General features: G+C 38.0%; 2 protein-coding genes across 4 annotated transcripts; both read right to left on the bottom strand.

Annotated features, from left to right (window-relative positions):
* Window positions 1-1,200: 1,200 nt before the first annotated feature.
* LOC102775863 (uncharacterized) lies at window positions 1,201-7,920 on the bottom strand. 3 transcript variants are annotated; one of them, XM_087830932.1, is made up of 13 exons: window positions 7,904-7,920; window positions 6,222-6,244; window positions 6,080-6,119; window positions 5,185-5,314; window positions 4,461-4,605; window positions 4,260-4,380; window positions 4,098-4,176; window positions 3,799-3,910; window positions 3,189-3,294; window positions 2,999-3,080; window positions 2,719-2,782; window positions 1,489-1,597; window positions 1,201-1,380 (listed from the first exon to the last, which is right to left on the bottom strand). In XM_087830932.1, exons 1-13 carry the CDS (start codon window positions 7,914-7,916, stop codon window positions 1,319-1,321), a joined length of 1,086 nt encoding a protein of 361 aa, XP_087687058.1. In that variant the 5' UTR covers window positions 7,917-7,920; the 3' UTR covers window positions 1,201-1,318. The 3 variants fall into 3 exon arrangements, with proteins under 3 accessions (XP_087687058.1, XP_087687060.1, XP_087687061.1); XM_087830934.1 differs by lacking the exon at window positions 7,904-7,920 and adding an exon at window positions 6,347-6,650; XM_087830935.1 differs by lacking the exons at window positions 6,080-6,119; window positions 6,222-6,244 and having other exon boundaries at window positions 7,904-7,919.
* A 1,172-nt stretch (window positions 7,921-9,092) lies between these two features.
* LOC148097876 (uncharacterized) lies at window positions 9,093-15,140 on the bottom strand. Its single transcript, XM_087830616.1, has 9 exons — window positions 15,113-15,140; window positions 11,809-12,126; window positions 11,020-11,164; window positions 10,806-10,938; window positions 10,597-10,717; window positions 10,417-10,495; window positions 10,197-10,299; window positions 9,965-10,085; window positions 9,093-9,786 (listed from the first exon to the last, which is right to left on the bottom strand). Exons 1-9 carry the CDS (start codon window positions 15,126-15,128, stop codon window positions 9,725-9,727), a joined length of 1,098 nt encoding a protein of 365 aa, XP_087686742.1. The 5' UTR covers window positions 15,129-15,140; the 3' UTR covers window positions 9,093-9,724.
* Between the last annotated feature and the right edge of the window lie 484 nt (window positions 15,141-15,624).

Genomic DNA, 15,624 nt, shown 5'->3' with positions numbered 1-15,624 from the left:
AGTAACTTCAAGATCTATGTACGGGCTGTAAGTAGGGGTGGCCACAAGGTTCACACCCCTGCACTACAACATTTACATAATTTATATTAGGATATATTATTACTACGCTAATGCACAAAGGCTGTATTGTGTGTTGGTTTTCTGGTCTTTCCTGCTTCCTTAAATTGATATGTTCCTGCAAATATGTAAACAGCTAATGAGCCATCCCTATAAACACCAAAAACAAATATGGAATATAAAATATTTGAGGAAAAGTTATTACAGAATGCTATGTGACATAAGCATTTTTGTAATGACCTTTGTCACACTGATTCCTCAGATGATGATTGTTGTAAACAGTTTGAAATGTGTTATCTTTTATTACATTACCTTTTTTTGTATAAAATGCTACTAATGTGAGTCTTAATTGTTCATCTGAATCTTTGTGTTCTGTTAATTTCTCCATTTTCCCCATGCAACATTAAAAATGTCTTCAAGTAGACGTTTGTTATACTTAGATCAACATGTGGATGCATCCTAGCAGCAGCTCAAAGGAGAAACTGAAAGCTTATTCTTCCACAAGATTATTTGTATACAGCTGCTGTCCTGCATGTGTAATACAGGCTTTGTTTTATGTGTCACAGTGCTGGTCTCTTAGGTTGAAGATTTGTACATATATACAGCTGTACACCATATATGGTGGTTATTTCTTTTATGACTTTAAAACACGAATTTAGATTTTGGAATGTAAATGTAAGGAACCTCAATTAAGGAAAGTAAACACAAGCAAAGTGCACTGATTAGAAGGCACTTTTAATAAATTTTTAAAAACATGCATGCTAAGGACAAAGGATAAAAAGGGGAAACTTTTAAAAATTCCAGTCATTACAAGAACTTGTGAATATTTGAAGATTTACGAAAGCATGTTGAATTTAATGAAACCATAGTTAAGTTAACAAAAGGCTTAAAGTTAACTGAAGTTTTTTTTTCCTCCCACTGATTTATTTGTAAACGATTCCACTTATTTAAATGTGGAATAATCTGCTAAAACCAGCCCTAAACCCAGAAATGTAGAAAACTGATACAGGAAATACATTTTACTGCTTAACACTAGATGTAGTGTCAGCTTAAATGTGGAAAAATAAAATTTATAACGCTTGCATTAAAAACATGTCTTCAGAGGGGACAAAGTAAATGTCTGTCAGTTGTGTTACGTTAAAGGCAGGAGGAAGGGAGGAGGCAGCTTCTGACAGGAGAGCCAACCTGAGGTGGGCAGTGACACAACTGGTAGGATCATCATTAAGTTGACCCCCGACCTACAAATCTGTTGTCCGCTCAGTCACTGATTAAGTCTTCTCACCGTTCTGGTTGTGCCCGTGCTCAGGTTTCTCTGAGTCATGGCTATAAAAGACAAAAGGTGCATTTATTCACAACGTCATATATTGAATTATACAAATCTTTGAATATAGCTTTTAACTTTAAAGGTTTCTGATTATGTTTGCTGCTCACCTGAGAAGCTTAACTCATAGCTAAAGTTCCTGGTGGAAAATGTCATAGTTCCTGATGGGTTTAGTTTGTACTGGAACTCAATCTCCTGACTGGATATGCTGCATATTCCCTGAATAACACAGAGCAACAACACATCACAGAAAACACAATCAGGCAATGTTGTTAAATTCTGGTTAGGTCACCCAATACTTTGCTCAAATTACCATAATTCCATGTTAAAGTGTGTAAACTGTGCGAGGGATTGTTTGTGTTTCAGTTTGTATTTAACCCCAAAACCTACAACATCTCAACAGAAATATTATAGATGAATAACCATAATTATATTATATTATTATATTATACATATATACAGTCAGACAACTTGGGAGGGGGAGGCAGCAGAGATGGAGTGTGGAGTGGGGGTAGTGGAAGGAGTAGTTTGAAATTTTCCTGAATCCCACTGTTGGCCTTTTGTAAAGTAACAAGACTATGGGGACCAGGATGAGAACTCACTATGGTTCATGCCACTGGGGCTCTGCTCACTGAGGCACATGAAGCTTCTAAGGGACGAGGCCCCAGGTTTCTCAAAAAGCTCGGGATGTTACAGAGCTCTCTTGGTTGACACACTTCCCAATTCCTTACTGGCAGACAGGAGTGGTAGTTTCCCTCTACCCAAAAAAGACACCAAGGAATTTTAAGGTATGTGGGAATTTGCCCAGCAACTCTAGATGTGTTTTGTGGATCTAATAAGGGCATTTTGGAGAGTGCTTTAGGAGTATAGAGTATTGTGGTACAACCACAATGAGAACTTGGTTCATATTGCCCGCACTAACACAATCTCATTCCCAGAGGAAGCTTGACCGTGCCAGGGCTGTCCTTAGTCATTGATTCTGTTTTTCATGAACAGAATTTCTGGGCACAGCCAGAAGGTTTAGTGGTCACAGGTTCTTATCTCTTTATTTGCAGATGACATGGCTTCATTGGGTTGATAAAACCATGACTTCCAGCTCCTACTGAGATGGTTTGTAGCAGAGTGTGAAGTAGCCAGAATGATAATTAGCATCTCCAACTTCAAGGCCATGACTTTCAGGCATAGGAGGAGGCGAGGAGTGGTAGGTCTGAACATCTCTGCCCCCATGACCCAGACCTGGCAGAAGATGGATGGACGGCTGGACGGAATGCACTAAATGTACCATATAGGATTTTCTAGAGCACCGTCTACACATGAATAAAAAGAAAGTTGTGGCTTACTTTGGAATAATCTTTCCATGATCCATCCATATCTAGGAACTGCCATTGTGCCTGAGGGCCTGAACTAAAAAACACAAAAGATTTGAAATTCATGCATTCACAGCATATACATCTTTATGTGCATATCTGGTGTGTTTGAGGCAAAACAATCTTAACATTAGTCAATCTTTTAGTGTTAACATCAGTAAATGTCCTCAAAATATAATATTAAACCTAATTCATGTTATTAATTAGCACAAAATAAGATGTGGTCACTGTGTGGCCAAATGTTTCTCCTTACCTGATGTTCTGCTGAACACCATACATAGGAGTCCTTCTAACTGATCTTCTTCTCCCTAAATCGTTATTGACTTGGTACATACCTATGATAAATTAATGAAGATAATGTCTCAGTGGCCTAATTTGCTTAAAAAAAAAAAGCATGAATTGTTTGGCTTAACAGTAGAGCAGTTCTGAAGTGTGTACAATACCTGAAAAGTCCAGCGTGTATGAATATCTGTTGATCTTGAAGTTTAGTGAGCCCTGTTTGTTCAGCTGGTACTGTCTCTCAATAGCAGCGCTGTCAAATGAACATATCTGCACACAGCACATATAGAAAGCAGTTATTGGTGCTAAAATTGGTTCTACAAGCTACTGGGGTGTACTTAGTTTTTCAAGAGGACTCCATAGAGTCCTGTGGAAGCTTTTCCTTTCCTTTAATGAGAGGTCAGATGTGACATGATACTTGAAATCTTACAGCCCTTTCTATATGTTGACAGTACACATGTAAGAATCATAGGTTCAGAGTTACAAGGCTTTCTGTCAATTTTCGACCAATAAATCATTAATCTGACCTTGAAGAGCTCTTTCGATGTGATCCAAATTTTTATGGATTGCTAACATGACCCCACTCTACACTCCTACAAAGTTTTATCAGAATTCATTAAAACTTTTCAAGCTGTTTACAGACATCTGTACACGTGCCATGCAAGCATAACCTTCTTTGCCGAGGTAAGGACAGTTACATATCTTTGATGCTACTATGCAGCTTAGTGCAAGTCTTTAAAATTTTTCCATGCAGTTTTTGGATGACCTACTTACATGTGCTTGGTATTCTGTCCATTGCTCTCCGAGTCCCATGAATTCCCACCTGTAGCCCACAGAACCAGTCTGCGAGGAGGGAGCTGCAGGCAAGGCTGAGGTCAAGCTAACTCTGCAGAGACAAGGAATGATTATCATTCATGTTCTTTTCCCGTGACATCCGTTAGCCTTCTTCAGAGAAACTTTTTATTTATTCTCTGGGGATTTTTGATACGTTTCTTACTGACATCTCTGTAGACTAAGCTTGCTCAGTGTACAAAGACTGTCTAAACTACAGGAATAAAAGAAAAAAGTCTTACGCTCCAGTGTTGGAGGATAATTTTGGACGCCTGCGCAGCTTCCTTTGTAAGCCTGTGATGAGGTTTCTCTGCGTCATGGCTACAAAGTGAAATGAAAACACATTTCCATAGCTGTATAAAAGAGCAAGCTCACAATAACATATCACTATAAACACCACATACTGGAGAAATCGATCAAGTAGGGTGTATGGCCCACTGTAAATCTGAAGGTTCCCTTAGGGTTCGTGGTGAACTGCTGTTCAACATCTCTACTGCTGACTGATGATGACATGGTTTTGGAACCCTGAAGAGGAGGATGACAGGGAATACTCAAAGAAAACCTTCAAGTGAATTTAAGGAGTTAATTCCTGCAATTTTCCTCACCTGTGCTCCATATTCACACCACAGCTGGTCATCTCTGAAGTACCAGCCTATGTCTTCCGTCTGCCCCCGAGGAAGGAAGCTTAGTCTCTGCACCTTTATACCTGGATTATTAGCCTGTAACGTATCAAAATCTATGAACACCACCCTGTGGAAACAAAAGACTAAAATGAAAAGTGTACTTCTCTGAATGTGCTCCTTTTAAAAAAAGATTATTGATGCAATAATTTATTTTCCATTGTCCTGACACAAAATCTGTGTATCTGTATCAACACTTATTGTGGATAAAATATATATATTTTTTCGATAGACAGGACTTCTGTGGTCAAACGTTTATATTTAACATAATGGCCTTGCATGGCGTAAACATGGCGTGAGGAGGGGTTCAAAAGTGGCTTGCATATGCGCAGGCTAAAGCAACTTTAGGATGCATAGAAGAACTGATGTCTTCCAGTGATGTTGGGTGATGTTGTGTTTGCTGTCACTGACATCAGCTGATCCATTTCATTTTATGGCTCAACTTGACTGAACCCTTCTTTTGTAGGCGTACAGGATTTACAGGACTGTTCCACCCTACAGTAAAAAGTTAATTTATAATAGCCCAAAAACTGAGTTTCGGTTTACCTTTGTAAAATTTCAAATGGCATCTGACACATTTCCATTCCCTGACCAACTCTCACTTCGTTAAAGTTGCTGATACTATCAGATATAATCACAACATACTGACCCATGGCTTGTATTGATACTGATTCCCTTGGCTCCTGGTTGGCAGTAGTGGGTCTCAATCACATGGTCATTTTCAATTTTCTGCCACTGATGGCCAACTGACAGCTGCCACTCATAATTCTTCCCATTGACTGTGGAAATAAAGATATGTTAGACAGAATGCAGCGATCTCATAAACCAATATCTTACTCGCAATACATCAAGTGTTTAAAAAGAGAATATGTACTGTTTTAAGAGCAATATTAGCTTATTTTGAATTTGAAGACACCAACACATTTCAAACATTTCAAATGAGGGCAACAAAAGGAAAATTAAGTAGTACTAAAAAGAAAAAACTGCTGGAGGAACATATTTCAATTAATTAGTTTAAATGGCAACATGTCAGTAACGTGAATCTAGAGAAATCTCTGTATGCAAGTCTGAAATCAGTGTGGGATGCCCACGAGCCATCCTCAGACAGCACTGCATTAAAAACAGGCTGATACTGAAGGCGCTGAGTGGGCTCAGTTAAAACTATCATGCAAAGAAGCTGCATGTGACCATGATTCTTAGGCTGAGGCAAAGTGGAGAACTGTTCTGTGATCAAACTAGTCAAAATCTAAAATATGTTCTAGAAAACATCAGCCTAAAGAACAAATGGACGGTCTGGGTTGTTATCAGCACTCAGCTTGTTATTTACAGACTGGTTTTAAAGGAAGAGGAGATGCCACCCAGCGGGGAGCATGGCCTTATCCCAACTTTTGAGATGTGTTAGTGCCATTAAATTCAAAACTAGACATTTTTTGTTCTTAAAATGCTATATGTTCTCATTTTACTGTGTCTTCTATGTTCTAAACTATGGCCTTATAGTGATAGAGGCAGTATAGCAGGAAGTTAAACTGTCACGTCAAACAGACCTGGGGTGTTCTGGGGATACTGCTGCTCCTCATTATTGTCCTGGAAGCAATTAATAGAAATGATGCCATGAACACAAGCTCGCCTTTACTGTTTTTTTTCCAGACCCTGTCAAACCCCTCCACATAGCACACACACACTTACCGTCATCTCATAATAAAAATCCACTGTGACAGAATGAAAGCAGAAAAAACACAATCAGTCAGTCTTAAAAAGCCACTTCCTGATTAAAATTTAAATAAATAGTTTCGTTAAATCGCTGTATTTACTTGCGATCGAGGACCGAAGCCGGGCGGATAGTTTCACTGAAACGGATGGCTTACACTTTCGTTTCTGGGCTTCAGCTAATGCAATTTAGCGCGTACATAGGAAATGCTAGGTGGAGCTAAAGTACAGATTATGACGCTTCCCTAAGGCTGTCTCTGGAGAGTGTACACTACAGCTGATTCCAGTGGTTTGGTTTCTTTTCACAGCGACAAAAATTAAAGCACAGTGATGCCATCAGATGACTGTAGAGTTGCTCTTTCATGGTATTAAAGGAACAGTTCACCAAAAAATTACCCTTTTGTACTTCCCTGTGGCCTACCATGTTATGAGGAAGAGTAGACAACACTGATATTTGGTGTGAACAAAACTACCTGCAACTTAATATGGCAAAGTTTAAGGAACTGGAACTTTAAAATATTCCCATTGCTTTACAAAGTTAAGAACAAAGAAATTCAGAAAGACTCTGGGTTCTTTGACTTTCATATTGTGATGCTGTTTAATTAACATGACTGTTATGAAACAGCGCCTCTCCATCCAGTTGCTATTTACCTTGCTAATCAATTAACTGTGCATGAGACTTCGTTGTTTCCCTTCCTTACTCTGTCAGCCCACTGCTGCCTATCTCTTCTCTCACTAACACCTACCTGTAAACAACAGTCCACCCTCTGAGTTTTGTCCCCTCCCTTATTTTGTCAATGGCTAAGAGTTGTCTTACCTGCTGCTCGCTTTGCCTGAATATATCCCAGTGTCCTAACATTTATTTTACGTCAGGCTGGGAAAACCTGATAAGGGAGTGTTGACTCGAGTGCAGAGAGTCTGATGGGTGTAGCTACATTCACCGTACATGTTAAATGCCAAAAATTCAGCAGCAACCTACACGTGGAGGGTTTTTTTAATACTAACACATATTTTCGTAAATGTTTTCGTTCATGTCTGAAAATATAATTCACTGTTCTGGTACAATGTGTCCTTAATTATGTGTGAGTGCCGTCATATGTAACATTCCCCATTTATATGTCGCACCCCCAGCTGTCAGTTCCCAAAGGCTGATTCTGTTCATCTGGACGTTGCGTTTTCAGTGGGTGAAACGTTTCGTCATGCATCGGAGCGACTTCTTCAGTCTCAGCTGACTGCAGGTTTCCCCAACCTTATAAATTGGTACATTTGCACAATGACTGAAACTAGCACCATTGAAGGGACAATGGGCTGTGAGGTCAGTTCCTATTCTGTACACTTATATAGGTGTTCTGTTAAAAGTTATTCATAAATTATGACGAAAGTTACTCATTTACCACTTGTCTCTTGATCATATCGATAATTAATCTCCTGTTTTGTTTTTGTACAGTTGGCCATAATGCTTTAATTTAGACACTGCTGGTGTAACTTTGCTTTACATACTATCCCGGGTGTGTTTGTGGTAGCATTAGTTGCATCCATTACATCCATGCATATGTTTTTAAAGCAAACACTACTAACCATCAGGTCATTTGAATTTTCTTCTATTCACAGGTACATTTCTAATAAATTATGTTTGGTTACGTTGCTTTGGTTATACTTACCATTTTTGTCCATTTGTTCAGGTTCTGTATGTGTGGGAGGGGCCGCCCCAGTACTTCCTATTTATATAGCGTCATGATGTCATTGATTGCATCACAGGGTGCAACCAAATGCAGGGTTTTTCATTGTGTATAGCATTGTTTATTTTCTTTAAAGTAACATTTTGAGTTGTATTGTATGCAGTGTTTTACTTTTTAAAACATTTAGCTGTGTAAATGAATTTGTCAGTTAGATGCATAATCTTATTCCTGTTTTTGTTTAGATCATATTGTTTGGTCTAACCTATTTTTCAATGGTAGAGAGTAATGAGATTCAGGTGTATGTAAAGTCCTGTATAAAGCAAGTGAGACTTTGCCTACCGGGGTGTTTTTAAAAATGGTATAATGGAGATGTCAGAAATAAAGTACGATTAAAAGAAATTGGTGCTGATGCTGTCTACTTATCACCTTGGCCACTTGGTCTACACTACCCCAAAGAAATATTTATATTCGTATACATTTCTGACTAATTTAGTCAAGGACAGACATAGGCTTTATGTAACCATGAGCCACTGATAAGCCACTGATCTATCTATCTATCTATCTATCTATCTATCTATCTATCTATCTATCTATCTATATATATATATATATCTATATAATAATAAAAAAAATATCTATATCTTTTATTATTCATTTTATCTATCTATCTATCTATCTATCTATCTATCTCTCTCTCTCTCTCTCTCTCTCTCTCTCTCTCTCTCTCTCTCTCTCTCTCTCTCTCTCTCTCTCTCTCTATATATATATATATATATATATATATATATATATATATATATATATATATATATATATATATATATATATATATATATATATATATATAAATAAAGTGAATAATAAAAAAAATACACATGACATATAATGTAATTGCAAGGAGGTATTTCTGTAGTCTATTGATTACTAGATAGTGGAAAAGGGGTGGGATTAAATAAGCTTATGCTTCTTCCTGCTCCTTTTTGAACATGAAAGTTATTTGTAGTTGTGGTTGCTCGTTTTCTTTTTGTTTTGCTTTGTTCATTTGTCTCTTTTAATTCTATGTTGTTGTACTTTTTCAACATGTTCAAAATAAAGATTAAATCAATCAATCAATCAATCAATCAATTTTCAAACATTTTTTATTACATTTAGAGAATACCAAAGATGCAGTAGTCTGTTCTCCCAAATCAGTGAAACCCGTTTCTGGTGCATTTGTGCAAAGCTAAATAAACCACAAAAAGCAAAAACTGTGGAACAATGCAAAGAGGCACGGAGACTTTTCAAGGCAGTTTGTGTGTTAAAAGCATAAAAAGACCTCAAAGATAATGTGCAAAAAGACCTCGAACTAGTATTGCTCAGTTACATCTCATTTTTCTACATTAAAATAAAGGCAAATGTATCATATCCCATGAATTCAAAGTGTTTGTTATACACTTCCTTTTGTTTAATTATTGGCTATAAGAACTAATTTTCCCCTCCATCCCCATATGGAAGTGTGGAAAAAAATGCTCACTGTGACCTGAGTTGATAAGATGAATAATTTAAACAACCATGATGCTAAAAGGCAAGTTGGTAGAATGCATTATTGGAGTGGAAGATTGTCAGGCAGCATTTAAAAGTGTCCTTGTAAACTTCACCCAAGAAAAGGCCTGCAATGAGGTAAATTCTAAAATTCAACAATAAAAAGGATGTGTTAACCATCCAAAAATAAATCTCAGATAAATCTCAAGTTAGAGGAACGCGGCAGCATCGTGGTTACGTCGCTGCACAGTCTTCTGGAGGTCAGGAAATCATCTTGATGGCTCACACCAGCACACGTCTCACCCTGCGTGTGTGATTGGTCCTGACGTTGGTCTGGATCATTGCTGTGGAAAATCATAAACAAATCAACAAAAGTCTAATGTTAAATAAATGTTACAGCACTTTTTCATATTGGAACAGGTAGCTATGGATAGTCAGTTGTTTATTAAAATGCCTCTAAGAGCCAACAATTAATTATTATTTCGAGTTTTTTACTATAGGATTAAAATATAAAAACTCAACCTCCAAAGTCAAGATTGTAGGATTGTCCTGCCACTGTGAAGAGCATGGTGTCTTTGTTGTTTTGTTGGTACTTGCTCTCAATGTCATCACTGGTTACTGAGCAGTCAGTGGAAGTCCTTTTCTGTTGAGACAAAATCCACAGACAAACTGTGATGATTTATGTCGATGCAATAACTCAGAAATTGTACTTTGAATAATCCTAAAAATAACATCCACTGCACAGATGACATACCCTGTGTTTGAACTTGTGCCATCTTCCACTGTCGCCTTCAAATTCCCACTGTGGCTTAGTGCCCAAGCTAAGATTCTGGAAACCTGAGGTTGCTGGAGAAACTCTGTGACAACAAAATCAAAAATATTTCATAAAACAGAAAGCTATGTTAAATTCTCTTATCTTATCTTCTTGACAATTTTTAACTGAACAAAAATCCTTGAGGAAAATTAACACTCACCCCCCGACTGCTTGTGGTTGCCGGTACGTAGGTCGACGGGTGACTTTCCTCTTTCTGTTTTTACTCACCTGTCGCATTTCTAAGCAAACAAACAGAAATAAGGAACAATGACTGTTAAGAAAAAGCTGGAATTTAGCTGGAAGGGTGTTACAAATTTACAGATTAGTGAATACACTTCACCTTTAAATTTGAGCTCCAAAGTTTCACCATTGATGTTAAAAGTAAAGGAGCTTGTTGGATTCCTCTGAAACTTTTCCTCTATGTCAGAGCTCTCCACAGGAGTGCAGATGCCCTTTGAATCCTGTCCACGAGGGAGAGAAGAATCATTACCAAACAGACAAAGGAGAACAATTTCCATTAACTTAAGCAAAGATCTAGTTGCTATCTACCTTGGCTCCATACTTGATCCAATGACGACCCAACATGCAGTACCAAATCCACGCAGTGTTACCGTCATCCAGGCGTCTCACTCTCAATTTCTTCCCAAAAACTTTCATCCTTTTAAAGTCTATGCTCACCGCCCTGTAGAGAGAGGAAAGTTGAAGCATGTAGTGACTGCAGTGTGCCTGGAAATAAAAGGTTCTTCATAAACTCATTGCTTACCCGTATGATGTGTTGTATATTTTGATGCTTTTGGTGTGGGGCAGCGAATACTGGGCCTCAAGGATGTGATCATTTTCAACATCTTTCCAGCCTCTTCCGTTATTGAGCTGCCACTGGTAGCGTCGGCCATCAGTAAGCCTCTGGTCTGGTTAGAAAAACAAAACAAAAAGACATTATATATTACATTGTAATTAGTGACTTATTACCGGACATTAAAGCTGCTCTAATATGGCTCGAACATGTAAATATATGTATAAGGTAAAATGTGGCTCTTGCAGCTATTTGTTAGGAACTAGCTGATATTGTTGGAGACCAAAGTGTTAACTGTCAGCTAGATGGCCTCACACTGGACTGTAAAATACTTTGATAAACAGAGGAGTTCATGGTCGATTCAGGGGCTGTAAGACGCCCAAGGTCTCGTGGCGGTAAAACAAGAACAAATTATCACCCCTCCACCACAGGAGAAGAAGTTCTCCTGAAAAACGCCCATACTATTCAGTTTTTTTTTTCTAATTCTGCTTTCGTGAAATTTAACATTTAACATGTTTACTGAGGCCTGTAGAGGCCTGCAAGCCTGAAATGTAGCTGTTTGGTTTCTTTGAGCATTGCACAGTTTGACATTGTGGGAAATTTAGTGGAACATCCTGTCCTGGGAAGACTAAAAACTGTCTTGAATGTTTTCCACTTGTGAATAATCTTTCTCACTTAAATAAAATTAAAAAAACAAAAAAAACAAACGTCTTGTGGCCGTAAAACCAACAACTAAAAACCCCAAAAGCAAATACTCACCACGACTAGATGATGACCGATCCGGAGTCCTGCTGCTTGCACTGGAGGACACCCCTTGACTTACAGGGTGGTTTAGTCTACATTTGGAGCCGTAACGACAGTTTCCTTTAAGAGCATACTTGCAGACGTGTAGGTAAGCACACCTATCTCCGTCCCTACAGTTTCCTTTGTTGTAAAACTTGCAGGGTAAAACGTCTTCCTCATTGTCTTCCTCATTGTCTTCCTCATTGTCTTCCTCATTGTCTTCCTCATCTGATGGTTCAGTGCTGTCTGACTCATTGCTGACATCAGAACCATAAGTGCTTTCATCGTCAGCCTCTGGACAAAACAACAACAAAAAATGCATGATATGCTTTCATATTTTGTTCCTTCGATATACAGCTAAATTCTTTATTTACTAAAGATACATCCCTGAATATATAAAGGAATATGAACAAATACAGGTACATATTTTTGGGCAACTTTGCTACAAGAATGGAAAAGCATAACAAAACATACAGTTCACTGTGGAACTCGACCTGCATTAAGCCCTAAATTCAACTACAAACAGTAACTCTGAGCTGGACTCTGAAGCCACAGAAACAACATCTGATCTCACTCATGCTCAGGGTTTTGTGGTAGACCTTTCTTGTCAGAGCTGAGGATGTTAAAGTACATATGATACTATGCAAAAGTCTTGAGCTACCCCTAATTTGTTTAGCTTTTGCTAGTAGAGTGGGGAAATTGTTCCAGAAACTTATTGAAATGTGTGAAAACATGCATGGAAATACAATATTTGTCATGGTCCTGAGTCTGACGTCTCAGTGTTTTATGTTTCTTTATGCTTTTGTTATTCTGATTAGGTATTTCATTATTATTCGCCATTTTGTTAGGTTTCTGTTCTGTGCCTGTCCTGGTCCTCCTTCCATGTTCCCCCCTGTCTGTCCTTGATGTCATTATGCCTGTTTATGAGTCTGCGTCTGTGTCTCTGTCTGTCTATGGTGTCATACCGTCTGTTTGTGAATCAGTCTGTTTAGTTCTGCGTCTTGTCCAGTTCTGTGTCTGTGAGTTTCCTGTTTTATTCTGAAGGTCTCTGTCTCATGTGAGTGTGTTCAGTTTACGTTTCTCCTGTCCCGTCAGCCCTGATTTCTCTCAGGTGTGTTGCCCTCCTGTCTCTCATCCCCTGATTACTGCTGTGTGTATTTAAGCCCTGTGTGTTCTCCTGCCTGTTGCCGGTTTGTCTGTGTTCCACGGTGTCCTGTCCCTCGTCCGTGGCGCTCTGGCTCGCCCCCATTCTGGTACCCTCTCAGGTTTGTCGTTTAGTTTTTCCAGTTTAGGTCTTTAGTTTTGTCTTCCCTCTGTGCCTGTTTTGCCATCTCCCCTCTGTGTAAATAAAGATCACTAGCATTATCAGGTACTGCCTGCGTTTTGGGTCCTTTCTCCCTTCTACACCACACGGCTCGCCTCAGCAGCCATGACAATATTGTCATTGTTTGATTTGATCACCTTTATACTTTAACACAGCCTTAACTGTGTTAGGAAGGCTTTTTTTTTTTTCATTTCTTTAAATAGTCTTCAGGAATAGCTCTCCAGGCTTTTTGATGGCATTCACATCTCTTCTTTGGATGTTGGTCTGCCTTTTGTTCCATTTTCTGTCAAGATGATCCCACACTGCTTCAAAAGTGTTGAGGTCCGGGCTCTGGGGATGCTGGTATATTGTGTGTTTTTTCTATCCAGCTATGCTTTTACTGCACTGAGTGTGTTTGGGCTTTTTATCATGCTGAGAAACAAACCCAGTGCCAATCAGCTGGTACTGCATGGTGGATTTAAATCTGACTGCACTTTTCTTATGTTCGTAATTCAAATTGATGAAACAATTTTCACAACATTCCCAACACCACTGGCTGACATGCAGCTCCGAAGTTTGACAGAGCCTCTGGCATATTTTACAGATTCACAGTTGTATCTCTCTCTTGATATTTGCACATATTGACGATGATTAGAAACATAGATTTGAAACTTGGATTCATCACTCTCTAAGACCCGTTCCCACTGATTTTCAGTCTCAGTTGTTATGTAATTTAGCATACATCAGCCTTTTCTCACTGTTTCCCTTCTTTAAAAAGGGCTTCTTCTTCCGCTGAAACCATTTGTGATGAGGCTTCAGCAAACAGCAGATGGATCAACGAATAGGCCGAATGTGTTGGGTCTTTGCTGGATTTTACCCGTAATATCTTAAGCACATGACATTCATAACTTGAGTTAGGCGCCTTTTGTTTGCTGGAATGACTTGACATCGTTAAGCCAATGTTAAGTGGCTTAACAAACAAAAACAAGGGTCAGCCACAAGCCCTGGACTGTAAATGAGTGATAAAGCAGCCAATGTCTAAAGGAAAACCATCAGAAAGTCCAGAGTAGCATTGTTCAAGACCGCTTCAACAGCCTGGCTCCTTGGAAGCAAACTATTGAGAAGTGAGGGGTGGCTCAATAATTTTGTACACTACAGTGTTTTTTATTTTGAAATAACGTATGACAATATAGTTTCGATATGTATATATATGTTGGTAATACAGGCAGGCTGAAAACTTGTAAAGCTGCATTCCCTCACTTGTTGTTGAGCTGTTTTGTCCCTTTCACTTTAGAACTATGTTTAGCTATTATTTTTTCACCTGCTCCACCTTTCTATCTAATGTATGTTAATTATTTTATATATATATGTATAAAATAACTTTTACAATTCTTCTGGTACTATTAGAAAAATCTGAAAACAAAGTTTCTGCGCCGGTTTGTATTGCAAATTAATAACTTGTTTATCTGCTGCCCCCTGTTGGCTAGTTAAACATGCTATTAAGAGTTTCACACATGTTAATAATATACGTTTATAAAAACGTATAAATAAAAGAAAAAATACACAATAACTTTAATTTAATTATGTAAATGAGCAATTAAAACATAACTATTAAAGTCCAGCTTTCAGGTTTTATGTAGGCATTCTATGCAATCGAGCTTCACAGTAAATGAAACAGAAAGTAAAGTCTAATTCTATACAATGACAATCAGTGTCTCAGAATAAGAGTTCAAATCTAGACTATTGGTCTTGTTAAAATATTAAATATGCTGCACATTTGCACATTTTAGGCATGTTTGACCTCACAGAAAATCTTTATAGAAACTCTGATAGAACGAGAGCTGTTAAAAGTAATTCGCATGTGATTTAAAGGGAAATAAAAAACAAACCGTAAACAAAATACCACCAGACTTTATAAACTATATGAACAGTAAAATATAGAAATGTTACAAGGAACATAGCGCGAAAGATACTCACGACAGGATGAGGCCATTCTGCTTTCTGCAAAACACTTTCGTTTTCCTTTGGAAGAGCCTCTCCCACATCTGTTTGCCAAGAGGCTGGCACTATATATACTAGGATAGAATAATAATGTGATCTTAATAAGGCCTACCCAATGCAACAAAGTTGCCAAAAAATAACGTGTTAAGCAGCTTTTGAGAATTAGGTTTAATGGGCAGTAGTAAACATGTGTTATTTTTCTACACTTTGGGAAGCAGATAACTGATGAGAAACAAACAAACAATAAACAAACACCGTTACAAAGCTATAAAGATAGGTGCGGAATTGAAATAATATGCAATTCTCCCGATCTATTGTACAATGGAACAGCATCTTTGCTTGTGCAAAATGTTTATCTCTGTATTAAAATCTGCAACATAACATCATAGATTTTTTTCCTATGGTGTACTATGAGATACATTTTGTTAACACTAAACTAAACTAAACTAAAATAAAATGAAATAAAATAAAAATAAAAGTGAGCTGAC

Source organism: Neolamprologus brichardi, chromosome 17, assembly GCF_056152115.1.
Source record: "Neolamprologus brichardi isolate AB-2024 chromosome 17, ASM5615211v1, whole genome shotgun sequence".
NCBI classification, from domain to species: domain Eukaryota; kingdom Metazoa; phylum Chordata; class Actinopteri; order Cichliformes; family Cichlidae; genus Neolamprologus; species Neolamprologus brichardi.
Note: the sequence above shows the minus strand (reverse complement) of the source record. Positions and strands in the feature narration are given on the sequence as shown.

What these genes read in the sequence shown, in the direction of transcription:
- LOC102775863 (XM_087830932.1), bottom strand. An exon ending in TTATCCTCCAACACTGGAGC is followed by an intron (nt 3,911 to 4,097) that starts GTAAGACTTTTT and finishes TTGTCTCTGCAG; the next exon opens with AGTTAGCTTGACCTCAGCCT. An exon ending in ATACACGCTGGACTTTTCAG is followed by an intron (nt 3,081 to 3,188) that starts GTATTGTACACA and finishes AATTTATCATAG; the next exon opens with GTATGTACCAAGTCAATAAC.
- LOC148097876 (XM_087830616.1), bottom strand. An exon ending in ATATACAACACATCATACGG is followed by an intron (nt 10,939 to 11,019) that starts GTAAGCAATGAG and finishes CTCTCTCTACAG; the next exon opens with GGCGGTGAGCATAGACTTTA. An exon ending in CAACCACAAGCAGTCGGGGG is followed by an intron (nt 10,300 to 10,416) that starts GTGAGTGTTAAT and finishes TTGTTGTCACAG; the next exon opens with AGTTTCTCCAGCAACCTCAG.